A 24,055-nucleotide genomic window follows, 5' to 3' on the forward strand; every position below is an offset into this window, starting at 1 on the left:
TGAACAGGTAGTAAGGCACCGGTCTAATCAACACATTCCTGTGTTTACATGCCGCTAGGCCACTCTGAGTAAACACAGAAGTATGCATTGTTCATTTTTCAGCCATTTTAAAACAGGCGACACATTCATGTCATGTGCTACAAACCGCAACAGACGTGCAATATGTTAACATGAAATCACTTTTTAATGCAGCTGGTGTTTTGATACCAAGACAATGAATATCATTACTTAAACATTTTTTTAAAACAAGTGAAAGTTAGAAAAGTTCTAAGGTTGCTTTTATTGAAACTAAACTCCAATGCATCATAGGATTTAGTAAAACTGGTCTAGCAGAAAATCATCAACATACACAGTATGTTTGAAGCCGACTCTCACACAGCGCTGAGCACCATGTGAAAAATACTATTTTAATATCAGAGGCATTTGGTTTATAAGTAAATAATATCCTTCACGGCCATCATGTTGTCCTTCACAGGCGACAGGGGCTCTCCTTTCTTGCAGGTGTCCATTCTCGGATTCTCTCTGCAACAAAGACACATCAGTCTTAAAAAGGTATGTCACAGATAGAGATTATCTCTATCAGCCAATCAGAAAGGCTGTGATGCAACAGATCGACACCAGTTTGTTAAAAGTCAGTGAGTAGACAGGGATGAGGTCAAGCTAGCAAAACGCGGGGCATTTTTTAGATGATAAACTCTCCATCTAAGACCAGAATCGGTACGGGAAAATATATTGAAATTCAATATATCATGACGCAAAAATGTGACGATACGTACCTTGGTGCAGATTAACCTTTTATTCTGCCGTAGTATTAATCACAAATTAGATGATTTGCCTATCATTTTACCAGCTCACCGTCGCTGTGTCGCATTACACAGTTTGTATAGTAGAGGGGGCAATGATCATTTTGTAGGCAATACATTTGCTCAATGCAGCTCCTTCATATCACGGTTGTATTGAATAATGAACCACATATCAGACTGCATCGTGAGATAAGCATATAGTCCCATCCAAAGCTTCCTGAATTCCTGAGAAATAATAATAAGAAAGATCCTCCATATCCCTTTTATAAAAGACAGTAAGTAGAAAATCACCTGCTAAACACATTGGGAAAGAAAGACGACAGTGTATTAGGGACTCAGTAATGTCTCATCATGAGACAGGCACCTATAGATGAGATGGGCACCTGTGGTTCACCACATTGAAACACTATAATTTCTGCCCGGGGGTTCAGAGACAACCGCCCACGTCTAATAGGCTGAACGGGTCACCTTTTGTACATGAGCTTTTAGTCACACCGCTCTCACAAGTCGCGTCAATACAGTGGTACTGTTGTGATGCTGCTGCCCCCACTGGTCACATAGAGGATTGCATGCGTTTTGGAAGGTCTCTTGTTTCTCGAGTCTGGGTGGGAGTATCTAAGGTTACAATAATGAATGTGTGTTCAAATAGAAGCAGGGACATTTTCTAGAATGAAAAACAACAACAGGTGACCTGCTGTCCCAATCACCGATTCTGACTGATCGTTGGCCTTCATCTTACATTACGGAATTTGATATCTGGAAACAAAAAGGTGTAACCAGTCCTCTGGACACTGATGGTACAAGGGGGGAAATAATGAAAATCCTGGTGTTGGGGACAGAGTGAGTTGTGGAGTTCTCTCGTACTTTTTGAAGCCAAAGTTCTTCCAGAGGCCACTGATGGTGGCTTGGAGGCCCAGGCTGTTCTCATTCCCGGAGGCAGCTTTCCCCCCAGGTCCCGAGGGCTTCCTCCTCAACCCGCTGGCCCTGGCTGGCCCAGAGGGACGGAGCTTGGCTTTCCCCTGATCGCTAGGCTTCACCCTGGGAAGACCAGTCACCTGGAGCGAGGGAAGGTGAGAAGAGTGGGGGACAGAAGAAAGAGAGAGAAGAAAACACATTTCGAGGGAAGATTAGATTCATATTTATTCTCATTATACAGTACAATAAGTTTGACATCCAACCAGAGTGCAAATGTAACAGCAATATACAAAAAGTACAGGTTTTAAACTGGGTACAAAATATACAAATTAGTACTACTGAGTGTAGTAATATGTACAGTGATACAGGTATAGACAGTAAGGTAGTAGTCATACTGGCCAGCAGCGTAACTAGTAAGAAAAGGATATGTACAGATATAGATACAGTATCTACAGATATGTAAAAGGATTATGTGCAGGTAAGTACAGACCGGTGTGGATATTAAGAATTTGTTCTCAATTGCTTGCCTGGGTAAAATAAAGGTTAAATAAATTAAATATATATATATATACACAGTGAGAGTAAATATATATGGTATATACAGCATTATTGTACATAAAGATAAGGGGGGAAAAAAGGGTTAGTGACTAGGGCTGTACCGAATGTCATTTTTTAACATTCAAAGCTTCGAATGTCTATAAAAAAAAATGTACTTCAATTTTTTTTAACTAAATCCTCAATTTTAATAAAGTGATTAATCGGATTAAATTAGTAATTTTCTTTTATTAAATCAACTTTCTTTAACACTATGGCGTCCGTTCACGAGTATATACGTGTTTCGAAAAAGAGCGTTGTGGACCAGAGCCACGTATATACTCGTGGCAAGTTGTTATTGTTTTATTCCATATTTATAACGCTTATTAGGCACCCGATCCACTAGCAGGATCTTTCCACATATTTGATTTTCGAAACATGCAGTACCGGCCAGATCCGCTTAGGGGCGCCAAATTATTTTACAGTTCTGTGGGCGGATCATAGATCCTTGATTCCAAAAGAAGACCCTCCATCTTGGATCAGCCTGCCGAACGTTTTTTTCAGCGTGGAATAATGGGATTTATGATTAGCCATGCATATCGATCTACCAGAATCCGATGACTGGTGAGGAAATGCTGCCGGCGATCACATGGCCTGACGGTAGGATAATATTACCCCAAATTACAGCTGGTTTGGACATTGTTTTATAACGTAACGTGATCGATCAGTGAAAATGCTATATTAAACATCGGCGTTCCCCACCGCCCCCATTTCATCCATAGATGCTCTGTAATAGTCCGGATGCTACGCAGTTTGTTTTATTTCATTCGTATATATACAGCAGAAATGGCGTTTGATATAACGGCGCCAACGTTTAGCCTTTTTTGCAGCCTCCTGCAGAAAAGCCTAGACGAAAAGCGCGATATACCTTATATTCACGACGCTATAAAATGACAACCAACCGATGGATTTTTATTTTCTTTAAGCCATTATGAAGGCACGGTTTATGCACTCAAGTGACAATGAGAATGGACAGATAGCAATACTATAAATGATATATAAAGCTCTTAGAAAGTACATCGGTTTGTTTACAATCCTCTGTCCTCTGAGGCCTAAATCGCCGCCGGGCGATAACTCATCAGTTTCATCAACAATCCAATAAGGGCACTGTTGGTATGAAAGTGATGGTGACGTCTTATGTATAATATTAGTGTAGCCAAACCCCCATTGGTTTAAACAGATAGACTAAATAATTTTTTTTATTGTTTTATTATATTTATTTAGAATTCAAGTCAACATTATGATCGAAGCTTCGAAGCATTCGGTACAGCCCTATTAGTGACATATGAAGGGGGATGTGGTTTGACTTGATGCAAAGCCCTTTGGCTCCGATAATAAATGAGTGTGTCTGATTTTCCCCTCATCTATTCAAATTAAGGGAAATAACTTTATTTTATTTTATAAACATACCTTTGATTTCATCATGGTGAGTTTCTTATCTGCTTCCATGGTGCTTGCTGGGCTCTGGTCTGGGTGTGAATCTATGACACACTTCATTTCCTGTTAAAAAGCCCACAAGAGAGAAGGAAATGTAGACAAGCAGAAAGCGAAACAAACAGTCATACAAACACAACTAGGTATTTTACATACGGCACATAAGGGTGCAGCATGTATATGAAGACCTACTCAACCCACAACTGACATACAAAAGGTACTGTATGAGGTTAGGCAGGAAATATTGAGAGGAAGTGATATATATTGACATACAGACATGGCATCCTCCAGGTGGGGCGGTGATGACAAGGAGGGAACTTCCCCTTTCGGGCAGGAAGCGAGGCAGGGCTGGGACTGGGAGAAATAGGCGCTGTCCTGGGAGGTGGGCGAGTCTGAGAGGGGGTCCTTGTCCTCCGAGTCCATGTTCCTGGCGGTGGAAATGGGGGGCGACAGGGTTGGGTGGGGGTTCGGAGTCTTGTTCCAAGAGAAACTCTCCTTCTTGCGTTGGAACTGCTGGAGGGTGGTTAGGCCAGAGCCTGGAGTCGTCAGGGTTCTGCATCGTTCTGTAGCAGGGGAAGTGCCGGACCAGCGGAACACCCCCAGGCCCTGACTGGCAGGTGAGGGAGGAGAGGTGGGGGGTGAGGTAGGGCTGGGGGTGTCCACAGACGGGGCCTCTGGGCCATCGCTCTCCCCGGTCTGGGGGTTCTCCTCCAGAATGCCGGTAGAGGACTCGTTGGTGGCCTGACTCGGAGCTCCGGTGAGCACATGCTCAGACAACTCCTCCTTCACCACGGTGTCTCCACAGCCCAGACTGGCCATGTCACTGGGACCGCTGAAGAACCTACCATCATAGGAACACATATACATCAACAACTTAGGTTTCAGTTCAAACTTGCGCAATCACAGACTAATGCAAGTTGTGTTGGGAGGTTTCCTCTAAAGTGTAAAGAGTTCAACTTCATGTTGGCTGCTCAATATAGGCACCAGACAAAAAACGTGGATGAAGTCCAGCACCACCATTGACCCTTTTGCGGAATGTGGTGTATGAGATATATACAGGGGTGTAAAGTACTTGAGTAATTGTACTTTGTTACAATACTCAAGTACTGTTTTGGTGGATTTGTACTTTACTCAAGTATTATTACCGGTAGGTTTGTATTAGGGATGCACCGATATGAACATTTGCCGGCGATACAGATTGTTCAACTAACACAATCGGCCGATACCGATATTTGTGGCAAAAAAAAATTATAATCCCTTTTTTTTTTTTTTTTTTATAATTTCTTTATTTTTTATGAAACGACTGTATATTTGTATGTCTCTAAATGTTTTGATGCATTTAAAATGGAGGACCCTTATGTAAAAAAGCCAAAAGTATTTTTCTGGTCTTCATCCTCCAGTCCACTGTTGTTGTATTGAGCTGTACTGTATTGTACCCATTCTGCAATCTGTTAATAAAGTTTTCAATCAATCAATCAGACAAATGTATAGAAAAGCTTTTATTATAACCATATAACAAAAAATTATATTATTGTTTATGAAAATGTTTTAGCCCTATGCTTGACTATTATTTTAGGCATGGCAACAAATAAAATAATAATAATAAAATGAATAAATAAAATATTAAATAAATAAATAGGCTACACGTCTTTACTTACTTATGGTACTTTATGGTATTCCACCATGCCATGCATGTTTTTATTTTATAATGCTCATGAGTCATGATTATTGCTGAAGTCTGAGTCATACAATACTCACTGGCTTTCATAACCTAACAGACTAACTTGTCTTGCTCAAGATTTGTTTATGAGTTTTAATAAGAGAGCACTATCTCTCTCAACCAAAGCAATGCAGGTAGACGGCAACAGAACAATTTTGATTGACAGTCGATTCTGCCAATTACGTCACACCAGGGCTGTACGCTAAGCTTTTTCACTAGGGGCACACTTGCCCCTAAATGAGAAATTTAGGGGCAAAAAATATTTTTTAGGGGCAAATTTTTAAATAACAATTTTACCATTATAGTGCAAAAAAATATGTTCCTCCTGCCTCATTACTGTGGTCCTTTTATTTAACATTTAAGTGCTTTTGTTGTCAGGTTTGTATCTTTTGATTGATTGATTGAATTGAAAACTTTATTAACAGATTGCAGAATGGGTACAGTACAGTACAGCTCAATACATACAATTGTTAAGGGGATGCAGACCAGAGAAAGACTTTCGTCTTGTTTACATCAGGGTCCCCCATTTTCAATTCATAGTGATTTTATAATGAACCAACTGAACTTCGTATTACCACAGCTGCAAACATTTCTTCTTTCATTGATAACGGTGTATTAACAGTGTTCATAGTCAGTATCTGCTGCAGTGCACACTGCAACACAGCTCTAGAGACATACACTAAACCCACAGGCCTGCACACTGCAACACAGCTCTAGAGACATACACTAAACCCACAGGCCTGCACACTGCAACACAGCTCTAGAGACATACAATAAACCCACAGGCCTGCACACTACAACACAGCCGCCTGCTCTAAGACATACACTAAATCATGCTCTCCGTTTCTCTCTCTCCCTCTCTCTTCCACACACACACACAGAGCTCCCTCCCCGGGCCCCTGTCCTGTAAGCTATGGGCTCGTGTTGCTACACGGACCTGTTTGTATGTTGCACAACAACACTAGGACTAGGACTCCCTTCTAGTAAACAGTCAACCCTCCGTCTCTTATTATATGTGAACTAAAGAGTACAAGGTTTACACAACAGCCCCCACCCCTTGTTTTATTGTATTTGTACCTGCCAAATTAGAATAACAGGAACAGTGTATTGCACTACCAAAGCTAACTAGCATGTCACACATGCGCTGTAAATAACTATGTACAGATACCGAGATGTCACTCCATGTTACCTGCTACCTGTTACTGCACAATGTTGTTTCTTCTTTTGATTCTATTATATGTACCACTGTATTGCACATCGTTGCGGGCAAGACCACCCGCATTTCATTGTATACCTGTATGCCGTGACAATTAAAACTCTTGACTCTTGACTTGACTTGACTTGTACTACCTGCTGTCAGCTGTTTATCTCTCTCGGTGAGCTTGATTAGCTAGCGTTAGCTCACGTTAGCTAGCGTTAGCTCCGCGGCTAACCCTGAACTAAATCAATGACTAGGTTCTAAAGCATTTCGAGTAGTTTTCACTGCACATAGAAGTAGCCAAACAGGGGAGCTCCAGTAGCTCACCGCGTACCTCGAGCGCTATTTCGGCGCCGGGGACAACCGTGCTCGTCACGGATCTGGGGTTAGCGAGTTCGATTCCCGGACTGCAGCCGTATCTTTCTCAGAGTGTCTTCCCCCCATCTGTACCCATTCAAACCTGTTTCTGTCGGTCATTCTTGACCAGAGAAAATGCGATAAACGCAAAAAAGAGCCAGCGGAATGGCCAAAGTTTAAAAAAAAAAAAAAAAGTAGCCAAACAGCGGGAGCATTTCGGGAGCATATGACCAAAACCCAGGCAATTTCGAGCCCTTAAGGAATCAAATAGTCTGCCATTAGCTACATGCTAACGCTAACGTTATAACGGTCGGGAAAACCTGGCAGCGATAAGGGAATCGAAAGTCACAGGCACGCGATTCCAGGCATCGGACAATTAGGAACCATCGATTCCCATCCCTACTACTAACTTTACTTTTCTTCATAGCTAAATCAGCCAGTCTATCAGAGTGAGTGCTCAGTCGATTTTCCCCGCTGATCATACCTGAGTGCTCAGCATCATCACACGCCTTGGATAATTTAGGAGTGAAATGCGAATGCAAGGCTTGAAATCACTACTCGCAAGCCCGCCCCCAAATATTATTTACCAATCGCAACGGCCAATTAAAGGGGCAATTTGCAATCATCTCGTCGCAGTGTACAGCCCTGTCGGTGCACCCCTAGTTTGTATACTTGTACTAAATTATATTTAAACACACTTTTTACTCCTTACATTTAAAATGCAGACCTACAAAGTACAAATCTCTGTAGAATTTAAGGAATTCAATATACTTTTCAAAGACCTATCAGAACTGTTTTCCATCTGGTACAGAAGCTATGTTTATGGGAATAAACATCAACATCCAGGAAAGGTATGTTTCCAGTGTGTCATTATTCTTCTGAGTCGAATGCATTACCGGGGAGAGAGAGAGGGTATCAGTCAGTACGATGAATAAGAGATAAACAACGCAGATATCACGGGAAATGGAGAGATTACTGGCTGAGGACCAGTGATGGGAGTAACGGCGTTATAAGTAACGGCGTTACTAACGCTGATAGTTTTTTCAGTAACGAGTAATCTAACGGATTACTCTTCCAATCTTAATAACGCCGTTACCGTTACTGCAGCGCGTTACTATGAATGAAGCTTTTTTTTTTTTCCATTAGAAAGATCTCTGCGCCGAGAGGCATTCTGTCCTTCTCAGCCAACCTCAGCACACGATTGGCTGAAGTTGAGTAAAATGTCAATGGTAAGCCAATCAGAGGTAGAGGTGGGCGGGTGTCTAAAGCATCCAGAGTCTGACACACAGCGCGACCACACAAGCGATCAGTCAGCGTGAGACCGCGGTCCGTGTAGTGTACGTTTTGAGCCCAAATAATCCAAAACGAATCCAACGAACAACACGAGCGACGCAGTCAGCGTGAGGTCCATGAGCGTTTTTTGTTCACTCTTGTTGTGTTGCAGCGCAGGGCACTATACAGTAGTGGAGGCTACTACTGACAGCCTTATCAACAGTGCTGCACTTCCTGGTTTAATAGCACAGTCTGGGGCTCAGAGATATATATCTGTATGTCATGCATGTCTTAAATGTCATGATTAGATTAGTTTAGATGATTAGATTAGATTCTTATCTGTGTCATGTATGTCATAAATGTCATGAATTGAAAATGGGGGACCCTGATGTAAACAAGACGAAAGTCTTTCTCTGGTCTGCATCCCCTTAACAATTGTGTGTATTGAGCTGTACTGTACTGTACCCATTCTGCAATCTGTTAATTAAAATGTTCAATCAATCAGTATATATTTGTTATTTATTTGGTATAGTGCTTAACAAGCATAATTTAATGTTGCCCAGTTGTGGCCTGTTGAGGGGCAATACATACATCAAAAGTTCCAAAATATCTATTGTGTTTGTATGATCCACTATATAAACATAGTAATTATAATATCTACATACATGGCATTTGATTGGAGGCTAGTCTCACTTTGTCCCACAGCAACATTAAAATAGTTTAGATTTGTGTATGTTGTTTATGTAAAAAAAAAATCTTGAAAGTAACGCAATAGTTACTTTCTGAAGTAACTAGTTACTTTTATAATTTGTAACTGAGTAAGTAATTTAGTTACTTTTTGGAAGAAGTAACTATTAACTGTAACTGCTGAGGACCCGAAAATCCAACAACCTGCTATCAGAAGAATAGACAGTCAGAAAAAAGTTTTAACTTTTTAGTACTCAAATGCATTTAAAGGGGAACTATCTTATAAATGGTCTTTTCATTTACATTTAGTCATTTAGCTGACGCTTTTATCCAAAGCGACTTACAAGTTCTGTACGACAAGTCATCAGGAAGGGTATAACTCTATCAGCTGAGTAACAATGTTCATCAAAGTGTTGCGTGTTACAGTGTAGGTTAGTTTATTAGGACAAGTGCATGACAGTAAGGTTAGTTAGGGTTAGATATTTCTTTTTTTTTCTTCATTATTTTATATAATGGTTGAAGAAGTGAGTCTTTAGTCGACGGCGAAAGATTGGACGGGTTTCGGCTTTCCTAACTGGGGTGGGTAGTTCATTCCACCATTATGGGGCAAGGACTGAGAATAGGAGACTTCTCTTTGATGACCCTCCCGGAGCTTGGATAGGAGTATGTCTGAGGCGGCCAGAAGATGCAAAGCGTAGGGGTCCTAAAACAAATTACAAACATCTCAAAACAAGCTAGTCAGACTACTACTTGACCTGACTCCTAGAACCCACCTCACCCCTGCCCACTTTGACAACCTAGGATGGCTTAGAGTAGACGACAGAGTACAGCAACTTGCAATGGGCCTGGTCTACAAGATACACTACGCGACCAAGGTACCCATGTACATGTCAAAATACTTCCCAAAGGTCAGTGAATACCACGATCACAACACCAGAGGGAGCTCCACAAATCATGTAAAACCCAGATTCGGCTCAAACAAGGGACTAAACACGTTTCGCAATTATGCCACATCAATGTGGAACGCCCTACCTAAAGCTGTAAAGGAATGTGAATCACTACCCACCTTCAAAAACACTCTCAAAAAACACCTACGTGAGACTGCAATTCGAAACTGGCCCCTACAAATGTCCTAACCTAGTTGTACAGTAAATGACCAAGTAAGGCTTTGTCAATATTCCAATGTACAGTGTAAAATGTGTGTGTGTCCCCTTCCCAACCCCCCCCCCCCCCCCCCCCCACCTCCAATGTACAGCCCTCACCCAACCCACCCAACCCCACCCCACCCAACCAACCTCCTCCAATGTACAGTTTCTATGCCAAATGTATATACACTCCTTTTCTGGACACTTTTGTATCACAAACAGTACTGTATTTGCAAATCTGATATGTCATAAATGTATAGATGTAGCAGTACTGTCTATCTGTATGTCATGTATGTCATATATGTTATGATGAATTGAAAATGGGGGACCCTGATGTAAACAAGACGAAAGTCTTTCTCTGGTCTGCATCCCCTTAACAATTGTATGTATTGAGCTGTACTGTACTGTACCCATTCTGCAATCTGTTAATAAACTTTTCAATCAATCAATCAGTCTTGAGGGTGTGTAGTTAGAGACCATTGACCGGAGGTAGGCAGTTTCCAGTGTTTAGCATTGTTTTCTAGCTATGTGGGTTTATATTAATGGGGTCCATGTCTCTAATTCTCATTTTGGCGCATTCTCCCAATTCACATCTCACAATATTCTCCCTCACTGAATTGAGTCATCTGAAACTTAGCGTATCTTGGACGTCCAACAATTCTCATCTGCATAATAACGCCCGCCCCCTCTATGTTTGTTGCCACCAGGCAGGCGCACACACTGTGGTTGGAGCCACTGTCCACAATCTACCTTTATTTAGTGCAGACCGCAAGGAAGGAAGTGCAGTGAGTTAGCCTAACGTTAGCCTAACGTAAACAGTATGAGCAAAACACGCAGGACATGTGCTGCTCCCGCTGTTTCTATGTGCAGTGAAAAGTGAAAGTGCTTTGCATCCTAGACTAGTCATTCATTTACATGGTAACTAACGTTAGTGGCTAGCTAGCTAAATAGCCACGCTGATGATGACAGAGAGAGAACACTGAGCTAGCACGGGTGGGGGCTATCGGGGGAGGGAGCCGTCAGAGACTTGATTTGATTGATTTTATTACGGATCCCCATTAGCTGGTGCCATGGCAACCAGCTAGTCTTCCTGGGATCCACAGAGACAGAGAGAGAACACTGAGCTAGCACGGGTGGGGGCTCTCGGGGGAGGGCGCCGTCTGTGTGTGTTTGTGTGTAGCATATTTTTTTCTGCATTAGGATCACTTTGACGATAGTAGAGTAGTATGGGCGGAGCTACAGGTGGGGGTCTGTCACTCAAATCGCATTCCGAGTATGGGCGGAGCGCAGCCACAAACTGCTTGAAATCTTGAAGTGGAAAAATGCTGCTTTAGAGTACTTGATTGTAAATACAAAAATGTTTGGAAAAAAAAACTTACAGATTTGTGTCAAATTGCCCAAATAGTGAAAGAAACATTAAGATAGTTCCCTTTTTTACTTTTACTCAAGTGTGTTTTTAGCCAGATACTCTGACTTTTACTTGAGTAAGATTTTGAGACGGTACCCATACTTTCACTTAAGTATAATTTCTGGGTACTTTTTACACCCCTGGATATAATTATATGATTATTATATCATATGAAAATACTATTGGCCAAAACCTCACCAAGAAACATACCTGGCAACAAGAGGGCGGGTGCTTGAGAATGAGCTATTTACATCTATACAAGTTCTGAGATAAGCATCTGAGCAGCAAGGGTTTCAATACCAACATCTTGTACTTCACCAAGAAATAATGCAGAATTATTTTGTACATAATCACACGTCCAAAAACAGTTTGGCACACATTCATTTAGTTTGAGAGTAGTTACTGAGTAAATAAATTTGAATACGACCACCAGTGATGTCATCGGGGTCATGGGTGTTGCATTAATCCAAGGTATTGCCATTTTATCTTTTAATCTACATCATTGGTCTCCGTATTTCCAACCTCCCAGCCCTCACTGACACTCACCACACAACCCCAGCCACACCCTGAACTCATGCCTCACTCTTCTCACCACAGGACCCCAGCCACACCCTGAACTCATGCCTCACTCTGCTCACCACACGACCCCAGCCACCCCTGAACTCATGCTTCACTCTATTCTCATGCAATCAGTAAAAAGGCACGCTACAGAATAGCCGTGTGCCCTCTGCCATCACTGCCCTCAACAAACTGTAGCAATAACTTGTGCTCCTGTGACTGTATTGCGTTCCCTGTAGTCATATTTTGGCTCCATTGATTGTTGTGTACAGGCTGTGGAAATCTATTGTAACTTTCTTTCCGCCCCCCCCCCCCCCCCCCCCCCCCCCCCCATCTCAAAGGTTTGCATTTAAAAAGCAGATCATCCCAGGGGGCATTTCTCTGGACTCTCCTAGTATAAATGTACCTCTGCACTCTGGAGAACACTGCTGAAATATGAAGCCTCACTTCCAGACCTTATTGAATAAAGAAAGAAATATGCCAGTGTGGACACTTCTAATTGACAGTGGGGACAGCATCATGTCACACGTAAGTGATCGGTCAAACTTATTATGTACAGAATGTAAAACTAAACATTTATAATATTTCAGGAGATGTAAATCTGACCTTGTGTGAGACAACCATTATCGTGAAGTGTCGGATACAGCAGTTCTTTCAGAAGCAGGGAGTAAAGAGATATTTTGCAAGCAGAGCAAATCAATGGCGTCTGCGATAGAGAACAGGAGACGGGCGGTTGATGGAGACACATCTGTATGTGGTTACTTTACAGAACAGTTCTGCCTTTTGTTCATTTGCTTAGATTGTTAGTACACTTGATCTCAAGAAGGTGCTGAATGAGCTCAGTGGCATTTTATTCACTGTCAAAGATGAAACAAATAAATAATTATATTCTCCTTTGGTTCATTACAATTTACTCAAGCATAGTAACAGACACTCTCTAACACTGGGAATACATTCCCAGAGGTCCATAGATGTTACTAGATATCAAGAACATGCAAATAGCCCTTGTAGAAGTGGAGCAATCTTCCATTTACTTGAGTATTAAGAGGTTCAATGGTATCTGAATCTGAATAAAACACTGTTGTTGTGCGTTATAAGCTAACATTTTGGGAATAAATGACTCGTTTTCAAGGATTGTTGTTTTTATTCATTCTCATTTAATCCTTATAAGCTCCATTTATTCCCAGATAAAAAGTGTCTCTCTGGGATCCTCAGGGTGAAACTTCAAGGTCGATGAGGGAGGAAAAAACCAGGATGGTTTTCTCGACTAATAGAATAAATTCTGGGGGTTGGAGCTTAGACTTCAATTTTAAGGACCACCCTAATCCATTGAAATATTTTTGGTAACCTAGTTAGGGAAACAAAAATAAATCAATTGTAGTCTCTAAGGGGCGATTCATTCTGTAACAGCTAGTGCCGTATTATAGCCCTGCAAAGAAGGTAAACATCTCCATAGGGTTACAGCACTGGCAGACTGGGCATAAGGATGGGTACAATGCCTGGCAGACAATGTGTTAAGTGTTCCCGGCTCCAAAAAGCACAGCTAAATTATTAATTAAAACAAATGTATAGTCCCCCTTGTGACACATTGGGAATTATGTATGAACAGCTTGTTAAATCAGATTTTTGTATCCTGGCCAAACGGCAAGAAGTTCCCATGTAATTTCCCCCCAGCACCTAAATAACGTTTCAGACTGTCAAATCCATACAAGAACTAGGCTAAACAAATTTTTGGCACAGCAACATTTTGGGAAATACCGTCTTCTCCAGAGAGAGACAAGAAGATAGATACCAGTTTCCTCTCTGTGCGTTCAGTAGAAAGCTATTTGGCTGCACGTTAGCATGTAGCCTAGTTAGCCCATGTACATGTCGAAATACTTCCCAAAGGTCAGTGAATTCCATGACCACAACACCAGAGGGAGTTCCACAAATCATGTTAAAGTTCAACCCAGATTCGGCTCAAACAAGGAACTAAACACGTTTAGCAATTATGCCACAATAATGTGGAACGCCCTACCCACAACCGTGAAGGAATGTGAATCCGTACCCTCCTTCAAAACCGCTCTCAAAGAGCACCTATGGGTGGCTGCAATTAGAAACTGGCCCCTGTAAATGTCCAAATCCTCCCCCCCCCCAAATGTAGTTTCTTCCCCTTCGGATGTACAGTATATATTTTTTATGATCTCTTTTTACTACACAGTTCTGTATATCTGTATGTCATAAATGTCCTGATGAATTGAAAATGGGGGACCCCGATGTAAACAAGACTAAAGTATTTTTCTGGTCTGCATCCTCTTAGCAGTTGTTTTGTATTGAGCCGTACTGTATTGTACCCATTCTGCAATCTGTTAAGAAAGTTTTCAATAAATTTAGCACAATGAATGGAAGCGGACATGACCGGTTAGCCTAGGCATTGTCCAACTCCTCTCCCGAAGGCTAACCGGTCATGTCCGCTTCCATTCATTGTGCTAAGCTAACATGCAGCCAGATAGCTTTCTACTGAACGCAAAGAGAGGAAACTGGCATCCATCTTCTTGTCTCTCGATAAGCAAATTTCCAAAAATGTTGGCATGTTCTTTTAAGCATAGTGGAAAACACTATACTTTACCTGCTTCGTATGCCCTGGCCATCTCCCTCTACGTCCTGGTTCCTCCTCTGCAGCAGGGTGGCGAAGCGGTTGCGTGGCCTGACCTGGGCAGTGACGGGTGGGCTAGTGGCCGCTGGCCTGGGGGAGGCAGGTTGCTCCTCTGATCTGGCCCTCTTCTGGCTGGAGCCAGTGTACTGTTGCAGCACGTCCTGGTCCGATATACTCGAGTCTAAGAGGATTAGAGCAAAAAAGAAGAAGAAAAATTGTATATATTGTGGCAGATATCACCCCCCCTCTCATGGATATATGAAGGATGGGAGATATTATTGCCACGGAAGAAGTGGAAACAATTAGGTAGCCGATTAGGACTGCTAGAACACACCTGTGCATCATTAGTTCACCCACATCTCATGCGCACTAGGGATGGGTACAGAGTATCGATTCATGTGAGATACCATTGTCGGTACTGTAAAAAAAAACGTTTTTTACTTTTTTCACAACTGAGGTAGGTAGATTACATTTTTAGAGACTAAAGTACAGAAAAGAGGTACCGGTCGGGCGGCTACGTGGCGTAGTGGGCAAGTCGCTCGCCACAAATGCGGATACGCTGGGCTCGCCTGTTCGAGCCCAGCGCTCCACATTGCTTTCAGTTTAGCTGGTTGTTCATACTAATACACATTGGCCGTATTAGGGGGTGGGAAACTGATGGGTGGGGATCGGGCGTTGTGGACAGCGACTCCTACAGGTCGGTTGGTGCGCCTGCGCAGTAGAATCAGGAAGTGTTGGGGGCAGCGTGAGCCTCCCACACGTTACTCCTCGCCACTGAGAGATCGAGCTGCGCAGGTGAAAAGATGCGACTGCTGTTACCTCAAGTATCGGAGGGGACTTGTGCTATGTATGACTTAGTCCACATTGCAGCCGGCTTGTGGGAGGCAAGAAACAGCGTTCGTGACAGGGGAGGGTTGAATTGGATGATACGAAATTGGGATGGGAGAAAATATAGAAAAATGGGAGAAAAAGTGGATAAAAAAAAAGAAAAGAAAAGAGGTACCGGTATCGATTCACAGGTACCGGTACCGTATCGGTTCAAATGTGAACGGTACCCATCCCTAACGCGCACACACCCCAGACACACACACACACTACAAATACTCTAGGTTAGTGAGAGGTGAGTAGAGTGGCGGTGAGGTTGGAGTTGTTGCATTGAGAGAGATTGAGATATTCAGAGTTTTGTGAGGTGAGAGGTAGTGAGAGGAGAGAAGGTGTTCATTGTGTACTGGACCCTAGACTGGCTGAGAAACCCCCTTGTGTACTGACCCTGGACCGGACGACTACTCTGAGTATTGAACAATCCTTCTTTTTGTACGAGAGCCTGTTTTGTGTTTTGACCATCGGACTGTATTACGACCATTCTATTTGCCCATCGAACTATATTCTGCCTGAAATCAATAAATATTTGTATTGATTGATATTGCACTTGTGGACATTTGAATTTGTGGCGAGTCTGAACACCACCAGGCTTGTCACAATTATATATATATTAAAAAAAAAAGGGTCATCAACAATTTGCTCAGCACTGGATTTCCATTTTATACCAGTCTACAGAAAGCTATAGAAACAAGCTATAGAAACAGACTCTATTGATGTTTGTAATTGTTTTAATTGAAATAGGATTACATGGCTTCCCTGCACTTTTGAGCTGATCCATTTGTAATATATGTGTGTGTGTGTGTGTGTGTGTGTGTGTGTGTGTGTGTACTGTATGAAACTGCTGTATTGCTGCCATTCTCGGCCAGGTCAGGAAAAGATATTTTAATCTCAATGGGTCTAACCTGGTCAAATAAAAAGGTTAATGAAAATTTAATTAAATATAGTCTCTGTATCCAGTAGGACTACATGTAGATTCTCAATAAGACCAACACTAATCCTCCTGCTGCAGAAGCCAAACATGCTGCACATACAAACGGCTCACCTTCTCTGGGCCTCTTCACCTGCAGCTCTCTGCTCGGGAGCCTGAGGCCCTGCAGGGTGACCACCCTCTCCTGCCCCCTGGTGGTGGGAGGCCTCTCTGGGGAGCCTGCGACAGGCTGGGGCAGGGCAGAAGAGCCCGGGACGTAGCCTCTGCTCCAGATACTGGGCCTGGCAGGGGACCGGGAGGCCTGCCGGGTGGCGTTCCAGCTGCGACTGCGTGGTTTCTGTACTACCTGCATATTGACTTTGTCTGGGTTGAAGTCATCGATTGTCTCCATGGTGTGGAAATCCAGGTTCCCCAGGGCCATCTGCAAACCTTTTTCATCGCCTTTATGACTGGAATTAAATCATCAAGGACAACATATACAGAGTAGCAAGAGGAAACCTATGCATTTCCAAATCAAATCTAGGTATATTCATAACATCACATTTAGATCAGTATTTTTTTTCTTCTTTTCATTAGGGTTATGTTACAAATAGCCACTATTTATATAAATTCCATCTTGAATTTGTGAAATATGGAGTGTTTGAGACTAAGTACCTGGACTTTGGCCTTCTGCCAAAGTGTGTGTGCATTGTTTCCCTCACATAAACCTAATGGAATTGAATTCCCATCAGGATGTGGGGCATGCCTGTTGTTGCAGTATGGAAGGATACCATCCAGCATAGCTCAGCGTTGCAGGGTCGAGGTGATCCGGGTAGGGATTTAGGGGGACTATTTTCCTCTTGACTGGGTCGAATACCAGCTGGTAGAGGAAGGTGTTGTTGGCCTTAATGAAGCCCTCGATGTACTCTTCTGGTACCACCACGTTCATCTTCAAGTACTGGCCTATCTTCTTGATCACCTGAGAGTGCAAGGACAGCTTTTACTCTGTAGTCCGAAACGCACGACTCATAGTCTATTACAGTTAATTGTCCATTATTATTAATTGCTTTAAACAATTTAACCAACCAGGTTATAAAAACTACAATGTAAAAGAGTGAAACATTTTCCAAGTGCCTGATATATGGACTTGTGAAGCATTAGTCATAGTTGTTCTAAAAAGTAATCTTTCATTGTTAAAACGTTAACCTATTTAACAGAGCGAGCTGTGCCTCATCTTTTGATTCTACACATATTTGGCAACATCTCCTGATTATTTGAGCACAGGTGCTGGCCCTCTGAAACCAGTGCCATCAAGCCTAATGGGGCTTTTTTCCCACTAGCTTGCCGTGCCATGACAAAATCCATGCTCCCGCTTTGTTTACTCCCCCCCCCACTTTCAATGGACCTGTGCGAAACGTTGTATCCACTGCTATTATTTTGTCAATTAAAACACCTTGGAGCATCAAGTGAGTTGCGATCCCTGCTTTGTTTTATGTATTACTGTTTTTACAGTTTGGCTCAGCACCAAGAAACGGAGGATGTGCGTTATTAATTTTTTCCTGTGCGGAGCAGCACCATCTTATGCTGATTTAGCTATGGCAACGTGAAATGTGGCATTTATAAACTGACATCTAGTGATCTATGCACAAAAGCAATTTCCAGCAAATACATCTTAGTTACAATTAGATTGTATGAACTAAGCAAGTATTTAAATTTTGTTATTCACAGGGGCGCCAGGGTGGCACCACGTAGCTGCGCTGCAGTACAACGCGGACGTCCCGGGTTCGACTCACGGACCCGGCGACCTTTGCCGCATGTCTTCCCCCCATGTCTTCTCCCAACCTTCCTCTCTGTCGGGCCCGTCTAAAATAAAGCAGTAAAATGCCTAAAACAAATCTAAAAAGAAAAGAAAAAATAGTTATTCATGCTTTCGCACTGCGTTCATCTTGTTATCAACAAGGCTTTGAAACTGACAGATTAAAATCTGTCTCCGGAGAATGAGCATAGCGTATGGGGAACGAGAGAATCCAATCACCTAAATGGTTTGGCAACATTTAAGGCAAGAAATAGGACATGCAATTGCTGGATCTTAATTCATATTTGATCTGATTGAGTTGAGTTGTGAAACTCATTAAAAGAAGTTGGTCAATCTAGTGATCTATGCATGGAAATTGTGTCTCCAGAGAACGAGCATAACTATGGGGAACGAGAGAATCCAATCATCTAAACCAGTGGTGTCAAACTCAAATACACAGTGGGCCAGACTCAATATTTATTGAAGAATTGAGTACAATTTAACACGTTTTCCCTCTTCCAGATTTATGAGTATAAATGAGTTAATGAAATGAAATTATTAGGCACCTCTCCATCTGTAGCCTTGAGTTCATTTAGGAGGCGCTGGGGAATTGTGTCAGGAGGAGCTGGGGCATTGTGTCAGGAGGAGCTGGGGCATTGTGTCAGGTGGAGCTGGGGCATTGTGTCAGGAGGAGCTGGGGCATTGGGTCAGGAGGAGCTGGGGCATTGGGTCAGGAGGAGCTGGGGCAGGAGGAGCTGGGGCATTGTGTCAGGATGAGCTGGGGCATTGTGTCAGGGATGAAACATGGAAACTGTGCAGCGCCCACAGACTCATACTTTGACTTGAGTTGTGTGTCACTACAATGGAGTTCAATCAGGTCCTTTTGGAGGTTTGGTTGGTGCGTTTTCTACTATTTACTGAGCAGTTCAAACCTAAATTTCTGGGCTTCAAAATCTGGAAATTGCTGGTTAAACAATGTGCCAAGTACGAACATATATTCTGCCTCCCACTTGAAAAAGTCCTGTTTTCAAATCCACTTTTCGTTTGGGAATTTTTTTGGGAGGGATGGCTTAAATTTGCCCGAGCCGACTGACAGCATGAGTTTGCTCATGAATGACAAAAGAGGAGGGGGTGCCTAACGCAATAACGCATCAACACACTCGCAGAGCATTCTGGGATTTGTAGTATTAACGGTGCATGGGCAAGCGTTTGATTTTTTTTATCTGCATTTGATATCTCACGGGCCAAATATAATTACACAGCGGGCTGGATCTGGCCCGCGGGCATTGAGTTTTATCACCTGTGACCGGATCATCAAATATGTTTCAGACGGGGCGTCTTTGAGCACCTGGAAAAGCGCTATATAAAATAGATGTATTATTATTATTATGTATCGCGCTGCGTCGCGAAGCAGCCGTCCCGGGTTCGCTTCCCACTCCCGGTGACTTCCATTTGTCGCATGTCTTCCCCGCCTCTTCTCCCGTTCATCCTCTCCTCATGTCGGTCATGTCTGACCATGAAAAGCGATAAACGCTAAAAAATAAATCTTTAAATATGTTTCAGACAACATTTTAGGCAAGAAATAGGATATGCAATTGCTGGATCTTATGTCAAATGTTCAATTGAAAGACACAAACAAATGTTCAAGATGAAAAGATTTTCCTCTTCCTCATTCACTTCCACTCTTTTTGCATTTTACAAATGAGCTATAGTTAATTCAAAAGCAAATGCCCATGAAAAAGCACATCATAGCCTCAACTCCCTCCATTGTGTTGTTGCATCTCACGTTAAATGTGAAATGCACGGCAGCAAGTGGAGTAACCCCTCCTTCTATTGTCTCAGCTCCTCCTATCCGGCAGGAGTGTAGGTGTATACTAGAAACACAACACAGGTAAAATGACCAGGTAAAGTACGGCAAGCCTACCCGTACTGTACCATCCCTACTGTACTACAGTACAGTGGGAATGAGCCATAAACTAACCAATATGGAATCAAATCGGGACCTTGTGGCGGTGAGATGGTTACCTTGAGGATGTCAGGGTTGTTAGCGATCTTCAGCAGCTTACAGGCCTTTCCCAGACCAATACCGTAGAGCGAGGCCAGATAGTCGCAGCCAGAGAGGATGCACATGTAGCGGAACTTCTCCTCAGTGAAAACATCGCCCAGCGAGCGACAGCGACCCAGGTGACTCTGATCTATCTCCAGCCCGTTACCCTCTTTGTCCATCTTCAGGATGACCTGTGTTGTGATAACATGGACATACTGTATAAGAGCTACAACAGGACTTACTCAGAGACTTACTCTCCTTGAGCGCTTAGTGAAATATGGAGTGTATCATTTTATTGCTGCAATTATGCACCTTCTGCCAAATCGGTTTCACAAAACAAACCAATATTCTACACACCTTGTTGGAAACGTATTACATCACATCATAAACATAGTGTATGCTAAATGAGCCTGGTGGGTGCTACCTTTTGACAGCCGAATGCCAGCAGGTCCGAGTCCTCTGTGATGATAGCCTGGGCCATGCCAGACTTGCTGAGGAAGGCCAGCTGGGCGTCTGCCTCATACGGGGCCACCACACAGTCCACTCCTCTGGTCCTCGCAGCCTGGTAGAAGGACAAGCGCACACACAGGGGTAATTTATTCCTAATGTCACCAGCCCAGTACTGTCTATCTGTATGTCATGCATGTCATATATGTCCTGATGAATTGAAAATGGGGGACCCTGATGTAAACAAGACGAAAGTCTCTCTCTGGTCTGCATCCCCTTAACAATTGTGTGTATTGAGCTGTACTGTATTGTACCCATTCTGCAATCTGTTAATAACGTTTTCAATCAATCATTCAATCAACCCCCTGTGAGATGAAATATTGCTGGCCATGACCAGAAAACACTATATAGAGTAACCTTTTTTTTTTGTTTTGATCCACTTTTTCTCCCATTTTTCTATATTTTCTCCCATCCCAATTTCGTATCATCCAATTCAACCCTCCCCTGTCACGAACGCTGTTTCTTGCCTCCCACAAGCCGGCTGCAATGTGGACTAAGTCATACATAGCACAAGTCCCCTCCGGTACTTGAGGTAACAGCAGTCGCATCTTTTCACCTGCGCAGCTCGATCTCTCAGTGTCGAGGAGTAACGCGTGGGAGGCTCACGCTGCCCCCGACACTTCCTGATTCTACTGCGCAGGCGCACCAACCGACTTGTAGGAGTCGCTTGTTCACAACGCCCGATCCCCACCCTTCAGTTTCCCTCCCCGTAATACGGCCAATGTGTATTACTGCGGACGACCAGCTAAACTGAAAACAATGTGGAGAGTAGGCTTGGGCGGTATGACTTTTTTCATACCGTTATACCTTGATTACCTAATACCCCGGTTTACGGTATATGACGGTATGACTTTCATTATCATCAGCGGGGGGGGGGGGGGCAACCCGTGTTACCAAGTAACAAATCACGGAGATGGCCAGTTCTCCCGCAGCAAGCTAGTGCTAACGTTAAGCTCTCAGAATGCTAGAAGTTCTCCCGCAGCAAGCTAGTGCTAACGTTAAGCTCTCAGCTCTCTCGTTAAGCTCTCAGAATGGTGCTTTTTTAGCAGTTCACACAACAACAACACACACTATCGTCACAACGCTTTACGGTATTTTCACAGCACTGTCGCAACATTACCGTAAAGCGTGAACACCGTTGTGATCATACACAACACTACAGTTAGCTCTCCGAATAGCCAGTTAGCCCGCAGCACCAGCAACGGTAAGCGTGTCTCATTTAATTTCACTCACTGAAGCGGGGTTCCCCTCCTCCTCCTCCTGTGTGTAGAGACAACCAGCTCTGCATGGCTCGCCCCACTAGTGAGGACTAGTCTCACCCTCTGCTGGCGCGTGTGTGCACTACAACAAAACTCCGTTTAGACGGTATTGATTTTCAATACCGTCGGTATTTCGAAATACCCCGGTATATCCTAATACCGTCATACCGCCCAAGCCTAGTGGAGAGCTGGATTCGAACACGCGAATCCTAGCGTCTCCACACTGGTGGCGAGTGCCTTGCCCACTACACCACCTAGCCGCCCTATATAGAGTAACTTTTAACAGATTCAGTGGAGGAACCAGGAGCAGAGGTGCCCTGACCTTGATGAGGTTGTGGGCCATGGCAGGGGTGATGTTGACCGCGCGCGTGAAACAGTCCCTGGCCTCAGAGAGCTTCCCCTCACGGAGCAGCTGCTTGCCTTTCTGGAGGTTGGCCTGTCTGCGTCTGTAAAGCAAATACGTTAATTCAATGAATTAAATAAATGTGAAATAGTCTTTCAACGTCATTTGCACACACACACTTCATCAGCAAGTCATTGGTGTGAAAATACTTACTCTCTGCGGGACTTGTCCACATCTTGTTTTGATGGTAGATTGCATCCATCAAACACCAAAATCGGCTTCACGTCAAAAGACAACAGCATGTCCACAAATTTCATACAGTAAAAGACATACCTATAATAAAAAGATAAAGAATTTCCAATTTGTGGTTAGTCAATGGTTATTACCAGTATGTACACAACATTAGCTGTGTCTTCAATTAATGTTACTGTAAGCCATCTTCAGACATAAATGAATTAATGAAAACTTTATTTAACAGATTGCAGAATGGGTACAATAATACAGTACGGCTCAATACACACAATTGTTAAGGGGATGCAGACCAGAGAAAGACGTTTGTCTTGTTTACATCAGGGTCCCCCATTTTCAATTCATAGTGACATTTATGACATACACAACATAACTCACAATCACTTCAGCTGAAACTTACTGCTCAGTTGGTTCCCCTTTGGCAAGTTTCTCAGCACATGAAAAAGCTCCTTTATGCAGCCAGCAGTAAGTGTCCACAGCCACAGTCTGGCCTTTGTATTTCTTCACATGGATGGGCTCTGACGCATCTTTGATGAACTGCAACAGCCCAGGGATCCCCATTTTGGCAACGGCAAGATTACTACTAGATTTGATTGGAATTGGTGGTGGGCCTGAAGATGAAATACACCACAGTAACACAGAGAGTCTAACGTTAAAAAAATGAAGACTTTTGTTGTCAAGAAGACGAGTTTTACTAGTTGCTAGTGTGCTACTGGTTGGAAGGGAACGTCCCTTTCGTAACTTATAGCTACCAACCGTGTCTTTAACCGTCGTTTTTACATGCATGCATGGTGTTTAACTATTTGCAAGGTGTAAACATTAAACCAGAAGAGTTACGACAGCTTCACTGTCCACGTCAACGTTAGCTAAGCGCTAATATCTCTTGGCTTTCATAGTGTCACTGTCTGCGCCGTCGAAGAGATGGGACAACAACAGAGACCGTGTTAGATCTTTAATAATAGTCAAATAAGATGACTTACCTACTATTAATGTTGCAACACTTGCAAGTCATCCATGAAGGTCCATCTAATCGGAGAATACTACACAGCTGCACACTGTTTGTTTTTAGCGGTAAAAAGAAGCAGTTCATCGTGAGTTGCTATTGGTCAGTATGTTCTTCCCAGCCAATCATATACATTAGGAGGTGGGACTTTGCGCTGAGCAGCGCAAGAGAGGATGTTTGTCACAATAGGATAAATCTGCAGTGCCGCAGCCCGGCAATAGGAGGGGCCTGTAATGTGCACTACTGCGCATGCGGATGAGGGGGGGGGGGCTCTCTCTCTCTCTCTCTCTCTCTCTCTCTCTCTCTCTCTCTCTCTCTCTCTCTCGTGTTACTGGTG

The 24,055-nt window shown here is 43.1% G+C and overlaps 1 protein-coding gene across 1 annotated transcript; it reads right to left on the reverse strand.

Annotated features, from left to right (window-relative positions):
• Positions 1 to 197: 197 nt before the first annotated feature.
• On the reverse strand, positions 198 to 23,801 carry exo1 (exonuclease 1). The gene is made up of 13 exons (XM_084321116.1): positions 23,696 to 23,801; positions 23,116 to 23,326; positions 22,680 to 22,799; positions 22,446 to 22,569; positions 20,782 to 20,919; positions 20,336 to 20,548; positions 17,307 to 17,494; positions 16,651 to 16,985; positions 14,700 to 14,907; positions 4,020 to 4,587; positions 3,723 to 3,812; positions 1,668 to 1,858; positions 198 to 522 (listed from the first exon to the last, which is right to left on the reverse strand). Exons 2-13 carry the CDS (start codon positions 23,274 to 23,276, stop codon positions 429 to 431), a joined length of 2,430 nt encoding a protein of 809 aa, XP_084177242.1. The 5' UTR covers positions 23,277 to 23,326; positions 23,696 to 23,801; the 3' UTR covers positions 198 to 428.
• Positions 23,802 to 24,055: the final 254 nt, after the last annotated feature.

The sequence above is a fragment of the Notolepis coatsorum genome (genome assembly GCF_963971535.1).
Source record: "Notolepis coatsorum genome assembly, chromosome: 9".
Classification (NCBI taxonomy): Eukaryota; Metazoa; Chordata; class Actinopteri; order Aulopiformes; family Paralepididae; genus Notolepis; species Notolepis coatsorum.